Source organism: Numida meleagris, chromosome 18 (genome assembly GCF_002078875.1).
Source record: "Numida meleagris isolate 19003 breed g44 Domestic line chromosome 18, NumMel1.0, whole genome shotgun sequence".
Lineage (NCBI taxonomy): Eukaryota > Metazoa > Chordata > Aves > Galliformes > Numididae > Numida > Numida meleagris.
In genome coordinates, this window is record NC_034426.1 from 686,229 (window position 1) to 709,686 (window position 23,458).

The window sequence follows — 23,458 nt, forward strand, 5'->3', positions numbered from 1 at the left end:
TGGGTCCCTGACACCGCCCTGCTGATTACAGGGAGCCCTGACTGCCCTTTGGTTCCACGGTGGGCATGCTGGTATGCCAGTAATGTGGGCGCTCCAGATGTGTGGAGGGACAGATGGAGGGATGGATGGATGGATGGATGGATGAGCACCCCAGCACACCTTGGCAGATGGTGGCTTCCCAAGACAGCCAGCAGGGAGGGCTGCAGCAAGACCCAAGCATCCCCACTGCCTGGCCTGGCTGGACACTGGTGTCCCTGGCCATGGCGCTGGTGGCATCCCTGTGACATGGACCATGCACGGACCATGGAGCTGCAGCCACCCCTGGGCACATGGGCTGTGTGTTGGAGCAGGAGCCTCCTCTGTGCCCAGAGACACCTGGCGTGGTCGGAGACAGCCCCAGAGCCCATCATGGTGAACAATTAGCAATTAATTAGCAATTAATTGTATCAGCAAGCTGCCGTTATTTATCACCAGCAGATCCAAGGATGCAGTGCCTGGTGGGGGCTGGCCCCTCTGACCCCACAGGGTTTCCCCGATACCTTATCCACCCACGCCCGCATGCTTGGGAAACCGAGATAACCTTGGGCCCTGCTATCATTCCCAGAGATTAAGCCAGAGGGGGAGTGGTGCAATGTCTGTCCTTGTGCTCTGTCTTTGTGCTGCTCTATGCACATGCCAGGGGACTCGGTGGGGGCGGTGTGCATGTGTGAGGGGCTGCTGGGCTGGGGGCTGCCCCTGTCTGCTCCAAGCAGTACTGCCTCTGTTCTGTGGCAGCTCCGACCGGTTTGTGGGGCTCGGTGGGGAGGTGCCTCCTGCCCGAGGCCGAATGGAGGGATGGGAAGCACTTGTACGATGCCAGGGAACAAACAAGAGGTGCTTGTGCCCTGCCGGCATGGAGCCCAGCACGAGGCTGGCACGGGTCCATGGAGGCAAGGTCAGGAGCTATGGGGAGGAAACTGAGGCACAGAAGCACGGAGGCATCCATGCAGGTCATGGAGAAGGAGGCGCTGGGAGTGATGCTGGAGAAATCCCCATCCCGGATGCCACTGTTGCCCTTCAGCACCCTGAGCTGGGCTCAACCCGGGCATCTCCTGCCCGTGGGCAGAGTGCAGCCGTGCTCCTGCTCCTGGGTGGCCTGATCCCAGCCCCCTGCGCCGTCCGTGGGAGCAGCGATTGGTGTCATGGCCGTGGGGAGAAATGCGAGCGGAGGAATCCTGGGAAACTGGTTCTACCCCTCCGTCCGGTGCTGGCGGGATGGCAGGCGGCGGCAGAGCTCCTCCCTCGGCGAGGGCATATAACGCCCGGCATGGTCCCGGCGGGCGGCACTGCGTGGCGGAGAGCGATGGCCTCCATGGGGCTGCAGGTGCTGGGCATCGCCCTGTCCGTCATCGGCTGGCTGGCGTCCATCCTCTGCTGCGCGCTGCCCATGTGGCGCGAGACCGCCTTCGTGGGCAACAACATCGTGGTGGCTCAGATCATCTGGGAAGGGCTGTGGATGAACTGCGTGGTGCAGAGCACGGGGCAGATGCAGTGCCGGGTGTACGACTCCATGCTGGCCCTGCCGCAGGACCTGCAGGCCGCCCGCGCACTGCTGGTGGTGGCCATCGTGCTGGCCGTGCTGGGCACGCTGCTCGCCATCGCCGGCGGCAAGTGCACCACCTGCGTGGAGGACGAGGCGGCCAAGGCCAAGGTGATGATCCTCTCCGGCATCACCTTCATCGTCGCCGGCATCCTCATCCTCATCCCCGTCTGCTGGTCGGCCAACGCCATCATCCGGGATTTCTACGACCCGCTGGTGGCTGACTCCCAGAAGCGGGAGCTGGGCTCGTCTCTCTACGTGGGCTGGGCGGCCTCCGCGCTGCTGCTGCTGGGGGGGGCCATGCTGTGCTGCACCTGCCCGCCGCGCGGCGAGAAGCCCTACTCCGCCAAGTACAGCGCGGCGCGCTCGCTGCCGGCCAGCAACTACGTGTAGGGCCGCCGCTCCCTGCCAGACAGGGATGCCCCGCGGGGAGCGGGTCTGGGGCCGGGGCGCCGCGGAGGGGATGGAGCGAGGGGGGCAGACAGAGCCGCCTTTGTTCACCGGGATTGGAGCTGGTTCTTTAATCCTGCTGGGATGGGAGCAGCAGGCTGCCGTCCTGGCTGCCTGCCCGGCATCTCCTCAGCGGGGGTTGGGGGGTGCTGTGCCGGGACTCTGAATGTGCCGGGTGCTGTCCCGCCGGTGACACGCGGCTCCGTGCGGCTCCGTCTTGTCCAAACATCACTGCAGAGGATGGGGAGAATCCCCAGGAGATGTCCCGAGGAGATGTCTCCCCAGGAGATGTCCCATCCCGAGTCTGTCCCACGTGGCCAGAGGACGCGGTGGCTCAGTGACACGCAGCGTAATCTCAAGGGGTGTTCGGTGCTCTTCCCTCTCCATGCCCCCAGTTCTTACTTTGACCTACTTTTGGGGATCTCGCCTAGCTGTACGCACTTGGGATTTCTCTCGGCAGCTCGTCGGGGTGCGGGTATCATTATCGTGGGAGTGGGAAGGCAGCGGCTGGGCTGGGAGAACCGGTCGGGGAGGCAGCACCGAGCTCTGCGCTGCGCTTCTCCCATCCATGGGGCAGGAGCTTCTCCCATCCACGGGGGGCTTGTGGTACCCCTGGTGTGGCAGCACCTGACCCTGCGCCACAGCCATCCCGCATTAAATGACAGTGCTGCACCCACTGTGCTCGTTGTCTTTATCTGGTGGCCTCGGTGATGGGGTGACCTGCAGGTTCCAAGCTACAGACCCCGTGTCTGGGGAACATCAGCATGAAACATCCCAAATCTGGAGGGACAGTCCCAGCCTCCCACCCTCTGCTCCTCAGCCCAGGCCCTACCACAGCCACGCTCCCTTCCTGGGCCACCTGGAGGAGTGGCAGCAGGTGGCTCAGCAGTGAGATGCCTTTACAGCACTGGGGCTGCCCCACGCTATCACAGGGCCCCGGGCATTGGGGCCGTCACCCGACGCTGCTCCTGTCTGACCGGCTGTTCCGAGCAGGAAGGAGAGGCAGGCGCCAGCGGGACGTGGGGCGTTGGGATGGGTTGGGATGCCCCAGGGCTGCCTGGAAGCACCTCAGGGCTGGTGTGGGTGACAGCAGTGCTTTGCCTTTCTGCCTTCTAGCCTTGGAACTGTGCCACTGCACATCCGGCATGTGGCCAGCCCTGGGAACGTCCTTCATGGGCACCTCAGGGCATGCGGGGATGGCACATGGTGCCCAGTGTGGCGCAGAGGATCTGGACCGTGAGGCTCCGGTGCTCACTGGGGACTTTGAGGGCTCCCAGCTCCAGATGGGGATGGAAGTGGACAACCCAAATGTGTTGGGAATGGTGGTGGATGGTTTGCAACGGGAGAGCGATGCTCTGGCTCCATGCTGGGATCCACATGGTCACTGCCTGTTCCCAGTGAGGACACCCACTGTGACAGTGACACTTACTGGAGCACCTACCAGCCCGTGTCCCGCTAGCTGGGCAGCACCAGGGGTGGCTGCCCATCATCCCAGCCCTGGCTCCTTTCTTCTCCTGAGAGAGAAGGACATTGTTATCAGCCCTAACACTGAGCCCAGGCTTGGCCAGGTGCCTGCCACAGTGTGATGCCAATGGGTGAGAGGTACGAGGACAGAGCGGGAGCACAGCTGGGCAGGAGAGGCCACAGAAACCGAAACTGGGAGCAGGGAAACTGTGGTGAAACCTGGAACAGCTGCAGGGTGTGCCAGGCACAGCCGATACCTGCTGCCACACCAGGGCCATAAAAACTCGGCTGCTCCCAGTCGCCAAGTGTGGGTCCTGGCCCCTCATAGGGTGCTGTGGGGTCTGCTCTATGTGGGGCCAAGTGGTGACTTGAGATGAGCCTACAGTCATGGTGTGGTGCTGTGGTCAGTGCCCTGGAGTCCCCCATCCCGGAGCAGCACCCTATGTCTGCGGTGGCCCTGTCTCTATAGTGCCCTGGGAGGGCTGGACCAGCCTTGATTTGTCAAACATGCTCCCAGTGCTGCTTCTCCAAAGGATGAGGAGCTGGTATCACTGAAAGTGCTGAGCCCTGCAGCTGGTATCGCAGGCAGACCTGGGCTCGTGCCCATTCCCAGTGCCCAGACAGGAAACTCGAAGGGTCCAAAGAGTACTGCAGCACGGCCACCAAGGGCAGAGTGCAGCCTGGGGCAGCCATGAGGAGTGCCCTGTGCTGTGGGGACACTTTGGGTGAAAGCATGATTTGCACGGGCTCCTGCAGCTCAGCCTCCTCTGGACCTGGGAGCTCAGTGCAGTACGTGTCCCCATGCAGCCCTGCAGCAATGCTCCATGCAGGACCTGTCCCTGTGTCCCCATGGTGCCCTGCAGCGATGCCCCGTGCACGACACGTCCCCATGCATCCTGCAGCCATTCCCATCCGGGTGGCAGTGGGACGCCTCTGCACAGAGGTACCGCTGCTCAGAGCAGCTCGGTGCCCACGCGTGTGACGTGACGGCTGTGCCTGTCCCCGCAGGTGCTGATGGCGATGATGTCGATGCAGCTGGGCGGGCTGGTGCTGGCCGTGCTGGGCTGGCTGGGCTCCATCCTCACCTGCGCACTGCCCATGTGGAAGGTGACGGCCTTCATCGGTTACAACATCGTGGTGGCCCAGGTCTTCTGGGAAGGGCTGTGGATGAACTGCGTCTACGAGAGCACGGGGCAGATGCAGTGCAAGGCGTACGACTCCCTGCTGGACCTCACCTCCGACCTGCAGGCCGCCCGCGCGCTGGTGGTCACCTCCATCATCGTGGCCTTCCTCGGCCTCCTCACCGCCATCTCGGGGGCCGACTGCACGCGCTGCATGGAGGACAAGAGCTCCAAGGGCCGCGTTTCCATCGTGGCGGGGGCCATCTTCGTGCTGGCTGGCATCGTGCTGCTCATCCCCGTCTCCTGGTCTGCCAACAGCATCGTCACCAACTTCTACAACCCCATGGTGCCCGAGGCCCTCAAGAGAGAGCTGGGGGCTGCCCTGTACATTGGGTGGGCCTCCAGTGCCCTGCAGCTGCTGGGTGGGAGTATCCTGTGCTGCTCGGGGCCGCCCGTGGAGCGGGACCACTACCCCAAGTCATACCGTGGGGTGAAGGGCTGTGGCCCCATGGGCTACCCCATGAAGGACTACGTGTGAGCTGCCCAGATGGGCACTGCCCCTTGGGCACGGCACCATGGTCCCCGTCTCACCCACATCCCACATCCCCTGCCTGCACACCGTGTCCCCATGCCAGCTGTGTCCCCCCCGTGCTTTGCCCTTCCTGCAGGCTGGTGACAGTGCGTGGCCCTGTCCCGCTGCCCTCCTGGGGCACTGCCACTGCTCCCAGCTCTATAAAGGTCTTGGTGCCACCGAGGCTGCCTGGGCTCGTTTTGAAGCTGTGTCGTGACACTTTCTATGGCTCTCACACCCCCGTGGGCAGCTCAAGGGCTTGCTGTGCCATTGCCTGCTGTGTCCCTGTGCCACCCCCCCACCCCGCAGGATGGCCCTGCACACAGGAACCACACATCCCAATCATGCAGTGCACACAGGGTTTATTCAATAGCCAAGCATGGGACAGGGACAGCCATGAGCCCCAGCCACCCACCTCAGGGGCAGTGCTGGGGACAAAGAGACAGTGCCTGTGACACCGAGGGGAAGCGGGGGCTGGCACCACAACACCAGGACATGGGAAGACAATGCACACCAGAGCCCAGCCAGGGAGGGTGACACGTACTGGGGACAAAATGCATTCAGCACATCCAGCCTGGGGTGCTTGGATGCACCAAAGCTGTGGGCTCAGCTCCTGCAGCGGTGGCACCAGGATGAGCACACAGCGCTGTGTGGCCTGACAGCTGCAGAGCCACTGCTCCAATGGGGCTGAGCTGCAGCAAGGAAGGAAATCACACGGATGCTCCTCACATCCATGGGAATGTGACAAGCAGCAGCAGGTCTGCGGGAAGGAAAAAAAAAAGATTCCAGTGGGAGATTTGGGTAAAAAACTTCCCAAGGAAGCAGCGGAGGAGGAAGGGGTGGAGGCACCACGCGAGGGGCGCGGGGAACAGGATGGGCAGGAGATGCCGGGCGGCTCCAGGGTGGGGAACAGCCACCCTGAAGCCTCTTCCAGGTTCATTTCCCACCCAGCCCATTAGCTACAAAGCCATAGGAAAATGAGGGCTTAAGCAGGTGCAGCAGGATGAAAGGCTGACGGTGCTTGGAAACTTCCCCGGGCGGGCGTCGTGCTGTCACAACTGCTCCTGGTGCGGTCAGTCTCTGGCACCTCGGTGTGTAGGGTCGGGGGGTGTCACTGCAGGACGTGGCCACGGGGACACCTCTGGGCACAGAGCCGGGGTCTGGAACAGGGGTGATGGGGCAGGATCCACCTGGATCCTGACCATGGCTGTGAGGGAGGTGGGCACCTCGAGGACACAGGGGTGGCTCTGTGCAGCCGGAGGGGCCTGCGGGGCGTCACGGTGTGGACAGGAACTGAGGTGCTGGGAAGGAGCCCCGGTGTTTGAACGTGGTGCCAGGAGGGGGTGGCACGGCCATCGGACGGGGGACACCTGCGGGGTGGCACAGCACCAGGCGCTGCGCTGGGCCCCTTCCGGGTGTCTCAGCCGTCCTCGGGGGGCGGGATGGGGCACTTGCGGTAGATGAAGACCACGCCGGAGATGTAACCGCTGCCCTGGATGCTCTCCTCCTCCTCGGAGGTGGCCCTCTCCCAGCGCGGCACCTCTTGTGCCAGCACGCGCTGCCACGCGCCCCGCTGCTCCAGGTGCCGCAGCGCGGCCTCCAGCTCCGCCCGGTACCGCCGGTTCGAGGGGTTGCTGCGGGTGGTCAGGCACAGGAAGCCCCCTGCCAACAGCGGGTGGGTGACAGCCGCCTTGCTGTGCCGCGTCACCCGTGGGGCAGCCACCGCCACGTCCGCCGGCACGGACCCAGCTGGGACGCAGGGCCACGGCCTCGTCCCGCTGCCAGGGGTCAGCGCGGGGACGCCGCCTCACCTGCCCTGGTGACACGCAGCAGCTCCGGCAGCGCGGAGCTCGGCACCTGCCCCTCGCCCAGAGCCCCCACCAGCGTCACGGCGTCGTAGTGCTCTGCGGGGCGCGCACGTCACCCACCCGTGGGGCGAGTGTCACCGCTCCCCGGTGCCGGCCGTTACCTGCGGGCGCGGGCAGCGGCTCCCGGCCCAGCTCGCAGCGCTGCAGCTGCCGGTAGAGTCCGGTGCCCCGCGCCAGCTCCAGCATCCCGGCGCTGCCGTCCACGCCGTGCAGGCAGCGGAACCCGCGGCGGTGCAGCTGCGGAACGGACGGACGGACGGGAAGGTGGGAGGACCGCTCAGCTCCCGCCGCCCCGCCCCGCCCGCCCCGTACCTCCCGCGCTACGAGCCCGGTGCCGCACGCCACGTCCAGCACCCGCGCCCCGGCGGGCGGCCAGGGGAAGGCGAAGGCGAGCGAGGCGGCGGCCAGGTACGGCGCGCGGTAATCGAGCGCGGCCACATCCTGCTCGTAGCTCCCGGCCCAGCCGTCGTACAGCCGCAGCCGCTCCGACAGCTCCGCGGCGCCGTGCACCGCCGCGACGCGCTCCCGCACTCCCGCCGCCAGCTGCATCGTAGCCCCGCCCCTCCCCCCGCCCCGCGACTCGCCATTGGCTTAGCTCCCCGCCCCGGGCCCGCCCGCCGCCGTCCCATTGGATCGCCGCAGAGGGGAGGGCACGCCTCCAGATTCCCATTGGCTGTCGGCGCCTCGCCGAGGTGGCGCTCCGTGAGGGAGAGGGGAGCGACCAAGTGCGGCTGCGGGGGGGAGCGTGCAAGTGCCTCGGGGGGACGGACCAAGTACAGGGGGGGGAGGGCGTGAGCAAGCGGCCTGGGGGAAACCCCGGAGATGGCACCGAGCACCCCGGTGGGGTCACCAGGTGCAATGGAGGCTGACAACAAGGGCCTCCTGGTGACCGAGTGCTTTCAGGAGGAGGGGTGACACTAAGTGCCATGGGGGGGTGTGCCCCGAGGAGTGGCGAGGAGCCGCGGGGAGGTGACACCGAGTCCTCCCAGTGGTTACCGGGTGTCCCGGGACAATTCGGCGTCCCCAGGCACATCCCATGGTGCTGGTGCTGCAGATTGGCCACGGTGCTGCTTGTGTGGCACTGCTGTGTTGTCCCTTTGTGTCACTGTGTCCGGTGCACGGTGCCCCTGGGACAGGTCACCTCCTGTTACCACCTCCACGGCTCAGGTCCTGCGCTGTCACCTCCATCATCTTCTGCCTGCACGAGGCCATGCTCCTCTGCCACCGCCTGGTCGTGTCCTGTCCCATGCTGAGCAGCTCCCCAGCCCCGGGCAGGCTCTGCAGCTCCTGACACACGCATATCCTTGGCTGCCCGCGGGAGCAGGGGGTGGTCCCACGGCTCAAGAAGAGCGTGAGGACTGCGGACAGGGGTTGGGCGAGCGGCCTCTGCGGGCTGTGAGTGACTGCAGCATCATTAAGGTTGGAAAAGACCTCTAAAATCATCCAGTCCAACCCCAGCCCACTCCCACCGTGCCCACTGACCACATCCCTCAGTGCCACATCCCCGCGGCTCTGGAACACGTCCAGGGACGGTGACCCCCCCACCCCCTGGGCAGCCTGTGCCACTGCAGCACTGAGATTGAAGGCTTCCTAATATCCAACCTGAGCCTCCCCTGGTGCAACTTAAGGCCATCAGCTCTCGTCTTATCGCTGTTACCTGGGAGCAGAGGCCGACCCCCCCTCACCACCACCTCCTTTCAGGCAGTTGTAGGGAGCAGGGAGGTCTCCCCTGAGCCTCCTCTGCTCCACACTGACCCATCCCAGCTCCCTCAGCCGCTCCCCATCAGACGTGCGCTCCAGAGCCTTCACAGCTCAATTACCTTCTCGGGACACGCTACAGGTCTCTCTGGTAGTGAGGGGGCTCAGCACCGAGCCGCGGGGCTCAGCCCCCCGGGTGGGCGCGGGCAGTGCAGAGCGGGGGCCTCGAGAGGGAGCCCTCCGCCCGCGCTCAGCCCCGCGCCAGGCACTGCCAGCCTGGCCGGGCCGTGGGGCTGTGGGCTGCAGCGCTCAGCGCAGCCTCGTGGCTCCTCGCATTGCCCCTGAGGTGGCCTCGAGGTGACAGCGGGGACATGTGGAGCTCGGGGCACGGCTGGGGCACAGGGGTGGGCTGCTGCCCGGTGACCTGCGTGCCGGACACTGGCACTTTATCCCTTCTCCGCTCGCAGGTCCCATCCCGCACCCAGGGCAGGTGGCTCTGCTGCTGGCACCGCAGCTTTGGAGCCGCTTTCCCGCATCGAACATCATTTCCCCTGGCCCCGACGCGTGCGGATCCGCTCTCCAATTTGCCGGCACTTTTCTAAACATTGTGTTCCTGGGGTTGGCGCGCGCCGAGTGCTGTGCACAGCTGTACAAACAGCTCCTGCTCCCCGCGTCACAGCAGCTTTGGGCTGGCTTCAACCCAGCCCCGGTGAGCCAGGCTGCGGGCCGGCCCCGGTGTCAACACCACGGACACGGGGATGCTGTGCCCTCAGGACGGCAGGGGCCCCTGCGAGGATTTGGGTGCTGTGGCTGGAGCCGTGCTGAGGCTGTGCTTTGTGCTGACACGCGGCCCCACGACGATGGGCTTCTGCTTGCATTTGCTCATGCTCGTGTCACCCTTGGTGTGGTTCTTCAGGTGCTGTCCTCATACTATGCAGCATGTCCCTGTGCTGGTATGACCTTGCAACCCACCACGGAGTGGGGACAGGCAATGGCAAAGTGCAGCTCAGAGCTGCATTTGGATGCTCCATGGGTCTGGGCACCTCCGGGCCCAGCAATGTCACCAACCTGCTGCCTTGCCTGCCTGCAGGCCCCATTGCCTCAGCCTGCCCTGGGCTCCTGGGTTTGCTCCAAGCTCGCATCTTCCTACAGACCATCCCTGGCATGGCTGTGACTGTGCCTTAGGGCAGTCCCTAAGCCTGCCTTGTGGGGCGGAGCAGAATGCCCAGCAGAAGCAGTCTGTCCAATCTAAGGTGTGGAAATCATGGCCAAGGACCATCTGTGGTCACCCCGTGGTGTGCAGCACCCTGAGGCCAGCCGGCAGCGGTCAGTGATTGACAGCCAGTCCCTGACAAGAGCAGGGAGGGAGATGTGCTCTGGTACTTTTGTGGGCACCCGACAGGTCTGAGTGGTTTAAGAGTGTTCACTAGGGCTGTGCTGCTGGGTGAGGGATGGGAGGCTATGGGAGCAGGGAGCATCACTGCTTGTGCATCCCTGTCCTCCGAGCAGCTCCTGCCAGGATCGGCTGCAGGGAGCACTCAGGAACTGCAGCCATGCCCGAGCCCAGCTGCTCCCCACCAGAGCTGCCTTGGCGCTCACATTCCTCTTCTGCTGGCGTCTCCCTCCTGAGCTAACAGAGAAATCAGCGGTGCCTCCCTTCCATGAATGTCTTTGCTTGTACTTCTCAGTTCCCAAATATCCCGCATAAACCCCATGGCCTGGGAAACCCCCTGGTGCTTGGGTGTATTTCAGCCCTGGGGTGGAAGTGACTCCTAGGGCTGGGCAAGGGAACAGATGCTCCCTGGTGCCAGCTGGGGACTTGTTCCCCTTGAACTTCTGCAGGGATGTGGTGGCCCTTCACACACCAGTGCTGCCGCTGGCTGGGATGGCTCTGCGCGTGCGTGCTTGTGTGGTGCACTGTTTTCATTTCCCAGCATCCAAACGTGGCTGGAGTCCATCAGCCCATGGACCGTCCCATCCTTCCCCAAAGCCCAACCCACTGGTGTCTGAGGACAAGTGGATTTTGCCCCCTCACGCACAACACTCAGCACCATGAGCCTCCCCGAAGGCTGGGCCCCTGCCCGACTTCTCAGTTCATAAATCTGAGCACGGCTGTGATTGATCAGGGCCAGGGCTGCTGTCACTGAACCATCTGCACCGGCCCCTGACACCCATGTGGCTCACGACCAGGTAGCAAGGAGAGGCTGAGATATAAATCAGCGGCACGGCACGGAGCTGGCCCGAGATCAGACCTGCAGAGCAGACGAGAGATCTGAGGAGCAGCTCGCAGCTGCTTCATGGCTGCTGGCACAGCTGGCACAGCCGGTCCTCCGCCTGTGAGCCACGTTGCCACAGTGCTGCAACCCCTGTGGACAAGACACGTGGCCGAGCCCTGCCCATGGCATCTCAGCAGCACTTCAAAGTTTGATTACTCCCATATCAGCTCGAGACTGGTACACAGCACTTGTGTCACCTGCATCCTGCCCTGAAGCATGGTGCTCCCACCCCCAACGCCCCCAGAGATCACAAGTTCCATGTCACTGCATCATGGGGACGTGGTTGCTCCCACCCTGGTGGCATTCCCACTTCTGATCCCATCCTGCCCACCAACACCTCTCTGCAGCTCTCTGCTGACCCTCTGCTGCCCAGCTCACCCGCCTTCCCCACCATGGAGCAGCCCCACGTCCTCACCCACCCTACAGACCCCACTGCCATCCCCTCCTCGTGTCCTCATCCACACCCGTTCCCTCTCCTCTCCCCAGATGTCACCTCTCCTTGTGACAGGGCACTTCCCTCCCTGCCAACATGCTTTGCCCCTGGGATCTGCTCTCTGCGCCAGCTCAGCTCCATGCCCACACCCAGCTCCCTGCCCGGCTGCTCCCGCACCCGCTGTGCCATCACTCAGCACCTCGGCCCGGTGATTCAGTGTCACTCTCGGGATCATCGGGATCACACCCTTGTGACTTGGCATCGATCCCCAGGGCACACCCTGGTGACACCGGGGAGCTGCTCGATCGCACCCTGAGACTGTGACTCGCTGGTGACATTCCTGCCACGTGGTGTAAATCACAGCGCGTGGCTGCGGTACTGGGGCAGAGCACAGCCCCACCTCCCTGCAAACAGCCTGACCCCACGGGGCGCAGCCCAGCGCCCTGACCCTGGCTCTTTGGGACCCCCTGGGCCCAGTCCCCTGTGCCCCAGGGGCTGGAGGTTGCCTTGGTGTGGTCCAGCTTAGTAATAACGTGCAAACTTTCACTGCAATGGGAATTAGGAGTGCATTAGTGACCGCAAACATGCAGTGGGTTTTTTGTAGCTTGCAAGGGATGATTCAGTGCTGCTGGTGAGGTTGGCCCTGGGGCAGGCTGCAGGCTTGGGCTGGTGGGGGGTCCTCAGTAATCCGAAAGCTTTTAAGGATGCATGGTGATGCCAAGCCCACCTCACCCTGCCTGGACCGGGGCTTGTGGGCACGTGGGTATCCAGATCTCAGAAAGCAGCACTGAACTATATGGATAACCAGAGGGAGATCGGGCTGCTTCACCCTCTTCCCCTTACTCTTATACTTCATCCTCAGGCCCTTAAACTGATCTTCTGCAGGGGCCTCTGTGCCCTCAGCTCTGCCCTGAGCCTGGCAGCTCCCTCTGCAGGGGGTGGAGGAAGCCTTGGCTGCCTCACTGCCCAAATGGGGTTTGCGAGGTTCCCCTGAGGAGAGGAGCTGAATGCAGAACTGCTCCCGGTGTTGGCTTTGCCCTGGCTTGAGCTGAACTTGAGCTGAGCGTGGAACCCAGTCCCCAGGCACAGACCAGGGAGCGTGTGTACAGAAGGTGCACGCACGGGCAGGGGTGGTGACGAAGGTTTGGATGATGGTGACCGTAGATGACAGCTCATCCCATCGTGCTTCCAGTGTTCTCTCACGGTTGAAGCTGTGTCAACCATGCACTCCTGGCTGGTGATGCTTGACTTCCCTTTGCTGGAGGATTTCAGTTTAGGAGGATTTTGCTGGAGGATTGCATCTTTGGATTTCCTGGCCCGAGTCGCTCATCTGAATGCTCTCCAGCCCATGCTGATCCAAATGACCTGGTTAGGCAGTGTAGTGGTGGCTCTATCCTAACTCACATTTGCAGCTGGAAGAGGATGTGCAATTAACGTCTTGGAAAAGGAAGGAGGGAGGGAGAGCGGCAGAAGGGACTATGGGCTGAGAGCGGCTGTGTAATAATGACTCCTGGGAAGCATGTGCCCGCTCCTCACAGGAACAATTCAAGGGAGTAAGTTCAGAGAGAGGCTAGGAGTCTGGCAACACCGAAATCTCTGTAATTATCTCAAGAACAAGGAGGAGGGGCCCAGACAGCGGAAATGTCATTAAATCATTGGATTCAGGGTAACACAAGCACAGGGATGGATGCAGAGTCACCCGGAGGAGGTGGCTGCTGTGCGTCCGGGGGTCTGCAGTGAGGATGGTTCCTGGAGGTTGTTCCTGCCATGGGCACGGCCGCTCTGAGGTGGCTGTGTTGTTTCTCTCCTATTTTTTTCTGGAAAACTTGGCCAAGAGTGCAGCTGATATGCCCTCAGCAGCACAGATGGCTTGGCTTGAGGGGCTGGAGGTAAATAAACGTGATGGGCACTGGAGGAACAGGCTGAGCCCCAGGGGCTTTTGTCTCGGGGTGCTTCAAATGTTGGCTGAAGGAATCTCGTGGGTTATCTCTGAGAACTATAAACTCGGAGCTCACATGAATTCAAAGGGTGGGTTCAGCTTGAGTTCCCCAAAGTGAAATCCATGGTGGATGATCGTGTAGAAAGGCTCAGCCCTGGCTCTGAGGGTCTGTGAGCTGCAAGGTGCTGTAATCCGGGGAAGTATTTGAGGATGTGCCACCCTGTGTGGGCCCTGCTTGTCTGCTGCTTTGCAGGTGGCTGCTGCTCAGCTCTGCGGGGTCAGCACGCAGGGACGGACCCCCACCCACGGCACGTGGACAGCACCCCATCCCCGGAGCAGGATGGTGTCAGGGCTGTTCTGCAGCACTGGTCAGCAGGGAGCCTCTGCAGCCTGTGTGCATGTGGGGCTCCCAAAGAGCATTCCTCATCGCTTTACCCTTCTGTTCAGGCCATGGTTTCATCTGCAGACACACATAATCCTTGTTCACATACTCCAGTTGAAGGAATGATCGTACTGTAACAAAACAGCCCGTGGCTCTGAACCTAGGCTGGGTTGCTGCATTGGAAGAAGAACGTGGGTGAAAGGGAGAGTGGAGGAATGTGGTGGTGTGAGCAGGTTCTGCGGAGCAGCGACCTGGCCTGACTGGGGATTACATCAAGGTGACAGTACCAGCTCCACAGCCCCAGGACTCCAACCCTGCTGGAAACTGGAGGAGAACATATATCATCTCTAGGTACTCAAGAGGACAACAGACATCAATAAGTGGCCAACAGGCTGACATGAGCCAGCAGTGTGCCTTGGTGGCCAAGAAGGCCAGTGGTGTCCTGGGGTGCACTGCACACAGCATGGCCAGCAGGGCAGGGAGGTGATCCTCCCCTCTGCTCTGGGTCCAGTTCTGGGCTCCTCAGTTCAAGGCAGATGGGGAACTGCTGCAGAGAGCCCAGCAGAGTGCCACAAAGATGGCCAGGGCCTGGAGCATCTCCCTTATGAAGAAAGGCTGAGAGCCCTGGGGCTGTTCACCTGGAGAAGAGAAGGCTGAGGGGGAATCTGATCTGTACTTATCAGTATCTAAAGAGTGGGAGTCAGGGGGATGGTGCCAGGATCTTTTCAGTGGTGCCCAGCAACAGGACAAGGAGCTGTGCTTCACTGCTGGTTCATGGAGCTTGCAGCTTTGTCTCCATCCCATCCTTTCATGCTGACTGTGTGTCCTCGAGGTGCTGGCTGGACCTGGGGTCCTCACTGTGACCCACTGCCCCAGCACGCACGCAGCCCCGGATGCTTGCAAGCTGTGTGCAGCACAGATGCTTTGGGTGATGCCAGATCTTCTATGTTTCTTGGCCCCCCACTCCTCGGCCATCTCGCCAGGTATGTAACTATCCCAGCTATTTCCTGCTGTACTGCAAAAAAAAAAAAAAAAAAAAAAATCCAACCCTTCCCCCTGTTTGATATAAATACACAGTGTGGCTGCCCAGCCCCCTGGCTGGACAAGCAGCATTGCAGACGGATTGCGTCCTCCAGCAGCACAGCCAGCACCCTGTGCCCTGCTTGTTCCCTTTGGCAAGGGGAGCAGAGGGGTCTGCCACGGCCGTGGCTCCGGCCCAGCTCCCATTGCAGCTGCAGTGATTTATGGCCTGCTTCCCTCCTCCTGACGAGCACATCCTGGGCGTGGGTGCTGCTGCACCAAGCTGGATGGGAAAGGGGAGCGCCTGGTGCCCCTGAGCTGCCCTGCCCCCATGCAAGCCCCAGGCTGGGGCAGCCCCACCAGGCCTGGGGATGGGGGACCCCCCTCTCTAATGTGTTTTACCAGGGTATATTTTCTATCCCATGATGAGAGTGCCGGGGATCCAAAGTTGAGGCCCCAAATCTGCAACCCCTTACTGCTCTGTTCCTAGTCTGGTGCAATGGGTGCTGCCCAGCCTCATTTGTTTAATAGATAGATAAGGTTTCATGAAAGCAACTCTATGGAAGCCCTCATGGTTTGGGGGGATCTGACACCACCCGGACAGGGGGACAGGCTGTGCACGATGCCCTGTGCTCAGGACCTGCGCTACAGTGTGGGTGCAGTGCCGGTAGGCACAAAGATGCAGCCCTGAACGCTGGTGGTGTGCAGCAAAGGGCAATGCACTGCAGCACTGCTGTGCTCCTCTTGGAGCAGTCAGTGAGTGGATTTGCATTCCCAGGGTTTACCCGACTGCCCTTTGCCCCTGCCTGGGCAGTCCTTGCTTTTGCAGCTATGAGGTGCAGCCTCGACCAGGCCATCACCTTGGGTCACCTCTGTGGTCAAGCTACAAAGCGCCAGGGACATATCCCAAACTCTGTGGCTGCAGGTGGTTTATAAAATCGCATCCATTCATTAAACAAATGAGGTCCTGGGCACCTTTTTCAGTCCTCCTGGGAAAGCTCTCCTGCCCAGCTCTGCCCACTGCCCAGCTCCACGTACCGATGCCCACAGCTCCAAGGGAGCGATGCCTGTGGCTCTGTGTGTGGTAGGTCTCTGGTTATTTTGTCTGCTCTTTCCCTGCCGAGTGCAAGCAAGTTGTGGTCTGAATTCCAGTTTCACTGTAATTGTTCTGTTATCTCCCCGCCAGGGTCTGGTTTCACTCATGCTTTGAGTTGCTGTCTGCAGTGAATGGATTTCTCCGTTATTAAGGGCTGTTCCAGAGCTGTTCCTCCCACTGCCTGTGTCTGCCCTTTTCCACTTCCAGTGCTGCCCTTGCTGCCCTCCCCTCGGCCCCAAGCCCACTCATACCAAGTCTCTGCAACATGAGCTCTCGGGCAGATGGAGAGAAGGCTCCTGCAAAGAACTTGAAAGCATCTGAAAAGACCTGCAAACATGGGGTGATGGAGCAGGGCTGGCTGGGCAATGGAGCAGGACGAGTTGGGTGATGGAGCAGGGCTGGCTGGGGTGATGGAGCAGGGCTGCAACGGTGAGGAGGAGAAGGGAAGCCACCAAAAAGAATGGGCACTGGTTGCCAAATGGGGACTTTTATCGGCATTTTTCCTAATGGTCTTTTTTTTTCCATGTGAGGGTTGTCCAAACACTGGAACAAGGACCCAGAGAGGTGGTAGACATCCACTCTTGGAGATATTCAGGACCAGACCAGACATGGCTCCAGCGTGATCGTGTTGAACCTGCGCTGCTGGGGCTGGACCAGATGCCTCCCCAGCCCCCCCTCCAACCTTAGTAACAGGGATGTGCCCCAGCGAGGTGACCATGGAGCGTGCTGACCATCATGCCCACAGGGCTGGTGGCATTGAGAGATGGCCATGCCAGGGCTGTCAGACAAGAGGCAAACCTTAAAGGAGGTTTCCAGGAAAAGGGATTATCCTGCTGCCCATCATGGTATGAAATCACCTTTCCTGATGCCCTCTCCGGCTCTTGGGCCACGCTCCAGAGTGTGGCTTCATGGACATTCCATATGGACCATCCATGTACTCCTGGTGCCCAGGGGCATTGCTTCACTGCTCCGCCTAGCAGCGGCTTCTGCACCCAGTGTCCCTGTACCCCACTCCTGGGGATGATGGTGACTATATGAGTCGGACATGGCTCTGCATCCCGCTGCAGCTCCCCGCACTGCTCCACGTGCTGGGCCAGAGCTGGTGTGACATTGCTCAGGACACTGGGATGCGTGTGGGTGCTAATCTATGGGGCCATCACACCAGGCACGGAACCAAAATCCCACTCTAATTGGCCTCGTCCAGTAATTCTTCCTGACAAAACAATTAAGTTTCTCAGGCAAGAGATGTTCTTTGCAAATGGGCCATGCCAGATGCTTTTGCTTTTTTTATCTGTGGTATTTAAGGATCTTTTCCTAATACTCAGTCATTATTTTATGAGGCACAGACCAGTTCTGCCTGCCCTTTTGAAGCTGAGTATCACACTCATGTTCATTTGTTGTCTCAGGGCTTCCCTAGCTCTACATGAGGGCTTTTTTTTTATTATTATTATTTTTTCCCCTAATTATTTTAAATAAACATTCTTGATTTGTAAAGAGCCAGGCCCTGCGAGACAGGGCAGGGAGCAGGACTGGCTCCAGCCCTCCAGGCTGTGAGGCTGCGTGCACCGCGGCAGGACTGAGGTTGAAGCTGGAAAATCTTGCACGAGGGGCCCTGGCCAAAAAAGCCCGTCTCCCCTGGGGGGTGGCAACACATGGAAAACGTGAGCTGGAGCGGTCAGAATGGCCGTGCTGGGGCTGGTGCTGCTGGAAGTCCCCGTGCTTGCTGCCTCTGCTCTCTGCACTGAAGTTTGATGGCGTTTATCTTCCTGCCTTTGAATTTCAGTGGCTTCTTCTACCCTTTGGGGCAGCTTGCCCTTGGTTTTCCCAGCCCCATGTGCTTGTGCAGGTCTGAGGGTGCAGCCATGGCACCCTGAGGGCTGGCACTCAGAGAAGGGATGCAGAGGTTGGCATCTGTTGGGAAGCGAGGCAGAGCATGTGGATGGGATGTGCTGGGTTCTGGGGGGGATTTGTGCTGGTGCACAGGTCTCTGTGGGGTCTGCCAGCAACAGGGCTGGCTGTGCCCTCGTGTGCCCTGTGGTATCTCTGATGTCCTGCACAGTAACTCCAGCACTGCTGGCTGCTCACTGTGGAGGATCTGGTGCAGTGGGTGCTGTTGGAGTAGAGCAGATGGCACGTTATCTTGCTTGGGCATCACAGATATCCTAAAACAGGGGTCTGAAGAGGATGCTGAGGGAGGGTGCAGCCTCCCACTGATGTGCTGTTGGTGCAAACACTCTGTCACAGCAGCCCTGCACCAGGTGCCCACTCTCTCATGCCAGCAGGACTGGGTCTGGTGGTATTGGCAGCGCTCCCTGATGCTCTGAGTATCTCCCTCGCTCCTGTCTCCTGGTCCCCCAGCTCATGCTGTCCCCATCTCTTCTGGGTGCTGGGGTGGAGCATTCAATCCCAACCCTAACCCATGAGCAGCAGAGCAGGTGAGTGACCCCACTTTCTACACAGGGATCCACTCCCAAACCTGTGGCTGCTCCATGCCACGGGGCCACATCTATGGCAGGTGCTCCCATGGCTCGGGATGACCTTCCCCAGCAGGTTCCAGCTCAGCCACTCTATAAATCTCCCTCTCTGCATGCTGCAGACTGCGGGGAGGCAGCCTGGCTGAGAGTGGGAGCGTCCAGCTGCGGCCGCGCTCTCCGTGGAGGAGTCGTGTGTGGGGATGCCAGCATTTCCAAGCGCAAGACAATTGTGCTTTATTTCCTCGCTGCATAGGAAAAATAATAAACATTCCTAGGGTTTGTTTTCAGGCTGCTTTGTGGAATAAATCTCAGACTGTTGTTGTCTCTCTGGGCTCTCTGGTCCCACAGAACTGTGTGTTCTCGCTTCATGAGTCACCGCTGACGTTCCGAAATGCGGCGCGATGGCCCCGTGCTGCTCTGGCTGGATGTGCTGCAGATGCTGGGGCAGAGCTGCTCCACTCCCATGGGGGTCAGCGAGCCCCAGCACTTCTGTCTGCACCTCTCCAACTGATCCCCTGGGCCTGGTGATGCCTTCCGGCCCCTGGTGATGTCAACTGTGTCACAGAGTGACAGACCTTTGAGGGGAGGGGTCTGTCCTGCAGGGTATGGTCTGTCCTGGAGGAGACCAGAGTTGTGGGGGAGCCAACAGCATTTCCCAACCCCTTTCCTTGGGTGGGAAGTAGATGCGTCATTAGAGCCCAAAGGATGCTATGGCTGTTGGCCTGTGGCCTGTGGGAGCTGCCTTCAGCAGTGCCCATTTTCATGTGGTGAGACCTGACCCATGCCCTGGCTGATGCCCACAGAGGCACCTGGATGCCATTGAGATGAATGGTGCAGGAGCCAGGGTTGCACCACCACTGCCGGAGCAGTTGAATGTGCCACGGACATGACGTGGGGAAACACTTAGCAAAACTGGATGGTCTTCCTGGAGAAGTGGTTCTTGGTATGACCAACAAGATGGCACTACCTGCATCATCTCCAGCACCAAGCAAAGGATGACCAGCACCCAGCAGCGTGTGGAAGCCTCATAACCCTGCCTTCCAAGCCTTGCCAGCCTTTCTCTTGCATATGGTCCCACAATAAAAACAAAGGGGACCCTGGGAGGTTGGTGTGGACCATAAGCGTCGGTGAGGGGAGCCTGGTGGGCACAGGACCCCGGTCAGCTGCTGCTGGATGTTCCCCTGCATGTGACCCACATCGATGGGCTGAGCCCTTTGGCGCATGTCTGGGACCACGAGAGCCAGCGCACGTCCCGTAGGGTGGGACGGGGCAGAGCAGTCTGCAGGAGGTCGGCACGTGCACGTGGCTGGAAGGCTGACCTCAGCCGCAGCGTTGCTACAGACGTGTCCCAAAAATAGCCAGCTTTAGAAGCACGAAGTCTCCTCGTGCTATTACCCAACACGCAATACAAATATAGCGGCAGCAATCAGTCCAGCAAAACCACCGCCAGGAATTGTGTGAGTTACGGCAAACAGACCGACACCAGGGGATGAAGGCGGTGGGAGGGACTGCATCCCAGGGGCTGCTGGTTATATGGGAAAGGACCAGTCTGGCTTTGGAGGAACTTGGGGTGTTTTCAGAGCTATCCATAGCAAATAATGGCCAAAAAGCCCCCAGAGGTACAGTGTTTTATTGGCTCATGGGAGGAGAAATGGAGATGCTTTTATCAAAGACAGGAGCGTTTAGGAGAAACCCGGTTCCAGCGTGCAGGAAAGACTCGTGGGGGGAAAGTTCTTCCCCTGGAGATGCCTGGTAGACACTCAGTGGATGTCTTGTGCAGCCAGTAATGTAACAACTTGAGAGTCTCTAAAAAGCGCAGATAAGAGCCGGTCACTGCGGGGGGCTCTGGACACTGTCAGGGCGAGGAGTGAGTGGACTGTGCTGTGCTAACGAGGAGCTAATTGCTGCGCTCAAGATCCGTAGGCAACCGGCTGGCGTTGGACATCAATGAACAACGTGTTTATTTGGACATCCGAAAGGTCAGTTTTCTGAAACATGAAACAATCGCTGGCATGACCGCCTGGGACTGTAAATTTAGAATGGGAGGTGTTAGCAAAAGCTGGGACTCATTCAAGGACATCCCAGCAGTGCCCCAAAGCCATGATCTCATAGACCAAAATAACCCGCCCAGGGAAGAGGCTGTCGGCAGCGGTTTGGAGGTGTGACGGGGCGGGAGGATTGCTCACCCCAAGGAACGCTTCAGGTGGGACCTGGTGCAAGCCGGGGTGCAGGGAGGAAGGTGAGCAAGGAGCCAAGTGTCTGCTCTGCCTCACTGCCATAGAGAGGGTGGTGAGCCTTCGCCTCTTCCTCATCCTCCTTCTTTGCTTCAGCCATTCTGCTCCTTGCGCAGGGCAGGCAGAGGACATCTCCTGCATCTCCCACTGTGCTGAATGGGGTGTGCCAAACCCATCTGACCCAGGGGCTGGAGAAGCTGGCGCTGCCTGGAAGGGTGGGGATGAGGGAGGTCTGCAGAAACCTAAAGAACTGTTGGTTAAACTGTGCAGGTGGGAGAGGCGGAAGCCAAAGAAATCAATGAGCTGTTGCTGGCTAATGGCAGTGAGAAGCCTTTGAAAATATACATTAAGGATGACCAAATCAAGCCAAGCCCAATCTCAGCCTTATGCAATACAAGTGGAGTCAAACTGTAACAAGCAAAACCATAAGTATGCACCAGATGACTCCAGTCTGTGCTTGGGCTGGAACATAAAGACGCATTCACCCCTGTGGGGGCTAAAAATTTATGTCTGTGATGGAGAAGGCTGTGCAACTGCAGCCCAATGGGCCCGATGGACTTACACCTTTGAGCCAAGAATGAGCTGCTGGAAGAGCCCCTGACATGCTGACACTGACATTGAACAAGCCTTGGAAAGACAGGACAACACTGAACCCCTGGAGCTCTGCCAGGAGCCTGGGGCTGAAAGCAGAGGAGGGGGACAACAACCATGCATGCTGTCCACTCATAGTGGTCTCACAGGCTGAGAAATAACTGCACAATATGAGGCTCAGAGCATCCCGCTTGCTAAGAAAGGGCTGCAAGGTGACGTGATCATTTTTATAGGTCCTTGCACATAAAGACGTTTCCTGGTGGGGGAGACTTTCAGAAGCTTTGACAAATGTTTGCTACGGTCCACTGGCTGGAAGCCTCTTTCGGACAAATTCAGCCTCAAAACATACTGCGGTTTCCCACTCCTCAAGGGCCACCGGCCACTGGAGGAGATTTTTGGATGCAGGGAGGATTCGCTGCTGCCTGGAGCAGCACAACATCTTCCTGTGGCTGGGCTTTGGGCCAGCTTGTAGGGGAAATCATGGTGTGCATCCCATTCCTTCCCAGCCCTTGTGAGGAACCAGCTGGAGTGCTCATGGTGTGCTCAGCTTCTTGTTAAAATGGGTTTGTGACCCATGTCAGGGCCCCAGGCAACGAGGGCAGCACTGGAGTGGACCATGAGACCTGGATGGTGGTGAGCACTGGAAGTGATGCAGGAGGTGGATGTGGCAGTGAAGAGGAGTGGAGGATGCTATAGGGTAGAGACATAACCCACCAAACATGGTATGACAAGCAGCAGACAAGGCTAGGGACAATGGATGTGAGATGCGATGTGCTAATAGGATGCTGGGGAAGCCATCACCCAGAGAGGCTCCAGGATGGCAGCACGGACAGGATGAGGCTTTGGGTGCATCCTCCAGGATGCTCAGATGCTTGCTGCCACGTCCACCTGCCCAGAAGCATCCTTGCTGTCTCACCATGGCCTCTCCTCCTCTGCTCCATCCTGCAGCCCAACCTCAACATGCGGATTTGCTAAGTCTGCACATTGCTGTGACCAGGGCACAACTCACCCCCACCCCATAGGAACCCCTCCCTCCAGGAGCTCTGGGGATGGGGCGGGCTCTGGCCAGTCTCTAAAGAGTCTGTTTCAGTGCTAGAATAATGCCAGGCATTGTGCTTGGTGCCGTTTGCAGAGCTCGTGCTTTCGCCAGTCCTCAGAGCCTTTCATTTCTTTGGCACCAGTTCCATGGGTGGGAGGCGGAGAGGGCACGAAAGTAGATGCTGTGAGAAGGAGCCAAGAAGAAAGCACATCCTGAGCAGGATGAGGTGGGGTCAGTGCAATGCGCCTGAGCCCTGTAGGGCACTGCTTTGGGAAGCTCACAGCTTTGAGAAGGGGGCTGTAAGGAGCAGCTCCAGGCTTGGTCCTGAAGGACAGGATGTGGCCAGTCATGGTCCCAAACGCTGTGCCAGCCTGCAAGGACCTAGGACTGGCATACAGATGTAGCCGGGATGGGAGACCTTGGAGCCCACTGACCATGAGAACACGTGGTGGGGAAGGTCTCCTTTCTCCCAGCTACATCCCAGACTTCTTAGTGGGATTGGGAAAGGGTTCCTGGAGTGCTGGGGTGGTGGTGGTAGCATCCCTGCCAGCTTGCTTCTGTGGACACAGGTTCCCTCCTTGCACACGTCCCCAGTGCTGCTCTGGGCTGGGGGCACTGGGCTGGGAGTCCCCTCCAGCTCCCCAGGGCCGGGTGCCCACCCCACTGGGTCTCTCAGCCCTGTCCTCCTGCTCCTGGGCACTCAGTTCCCTGCTCCCACCAACTGCCAGCCTGGGGAGAGATGTCCACTGCCCGCTCTATCTCACCGTCTGGGAATGTCTCCTGAGACTTTGCCTGCATTTTCATGTCCTTATTTGCACCTCTTGAGGCTCATTCATGCCCTGTCTGCTCTCCTCCTGGGTGCATCTCCTTCCCTCTGCCAGGGATGGACTAGCCCTCAGGGTCCCTCCTGCTCCTGGACATCATTTGGTGGTTCTGGGGCCGGTGGTCAGCACCAGTGAGGAGGAATACTGCCTCCATGATAACAGCCATCCCAGAACCAGTGTCTGAACCCAGAGGGCGTTGAAAACACATCCTCCTCTCCTCATGCATTGCTCTCTGCCCAGCTGCAAGCTGGTCCTCCACACTCCCAGCTCGTGCCTGGCCCGTCTCATCCCCTTCTTTTGAGACTGCTTTTTGCTTTTGGTCTGTTTCTGAACAACAGCCAAAGCCAGCTGGGGACCTGTGCTTCCTGCAAGGTGTGGCTCTCATGTTCTTCCCCATCA

At 60.0% G+C, this 23,458-nt stretch overlaps 3 protein-coding genes across 3 annotated transcripts; 2 read left to right on the plus strand and 1 right to left on the minus strand.

Annotated features, from left to right (window-relative positions):
- LOC110407784 lies at nt 506–3,961 on the plus strand. The gene has a single exon (XM_021415866.1). It carries the CDS (start codon nt 632–634, stop codon nt 1,970–1,972), a length of 1,341 nt encoding a protein of 446 aa, XP_021271541.1. The 5' UTR covers nt 506–631; the 3' UTR covers nt 1,973–3,961.
- LOC110407871 (claudin-3-like) lies at nt 4,042–5,402 on the plus strand. Its single transcript, XM_021416063.1, has one exon. It carries the CDS (start codon nt 4,508–4,510, stop codon nt 5,150–5,152), a length of 645 nt encoding a protein of 214 aa, XP_021271738.1. The 5' UTR covers nt 4,042–4,507; the 3' UTR covers nt 5,153–5,402.
- On the minus strand, nt 5,531–7,606 carry METTL27 (methyltransferase like 27). Its single transcript, XM_021416062.1, has 4 exons — nt 7,366–7,606; nt 7,155–7,290; nt 6,997–7,089; nt 5,531–6,847 (listed from the first exon to the last, which is right to left on the minus strand). The coding sequence occupies exons 1-4, from the start codon at nt 7,600–7,602 to the stop codon at nt 6,606–6,608; spliced, it is 708 nt and encodes a 235-aa protein (XP_021271737.1). The 5' UTR covers nt 7,603–7,606; the 3' UTR covers nt 5,531–6,605.

Excerpts from the sequence above, each read along its gene's own strand:
- LOC110407784 (XM_021415866.1), top strand. The coding sequence starts at position 632 with ATGTCTGTCCTTGTGCTCTGTCTTTGTGCTGCTCTATGCACATGCCAG.
- LOC110407871 (XM_021416063.1), top strand. The coding sequence starts at position 4,508 with ATGGCGATGATGTCGATGCAGCTGGGCGGGCTGGTGCTGGCCGTGCTG.
- METTL27 (XM_021416062.1), bottom strand. The coding sequence starts at position 7,602 with ATGCAGCTGGCGGCGGGAGTGCGGGAGCGCGTCGCGGCGGTGCACGGC. Across the intron at positions 7,291-7,365 it reads CCGGGCTCGTAGCGCGGGAG|CTGCACCGCCGCGGGTTCCG; the intron begins GTACGGGGCGGG and ends TCCGTTCCGCAG. Across the intron at positions 6,848-6,996 it reads GCTGCGTGTCACCAGGGCAG|GGGGCTTCCTGTGCCTGACC; the intron begins GTGAGGCGGCGT and ends CGCTGTTGGCAG.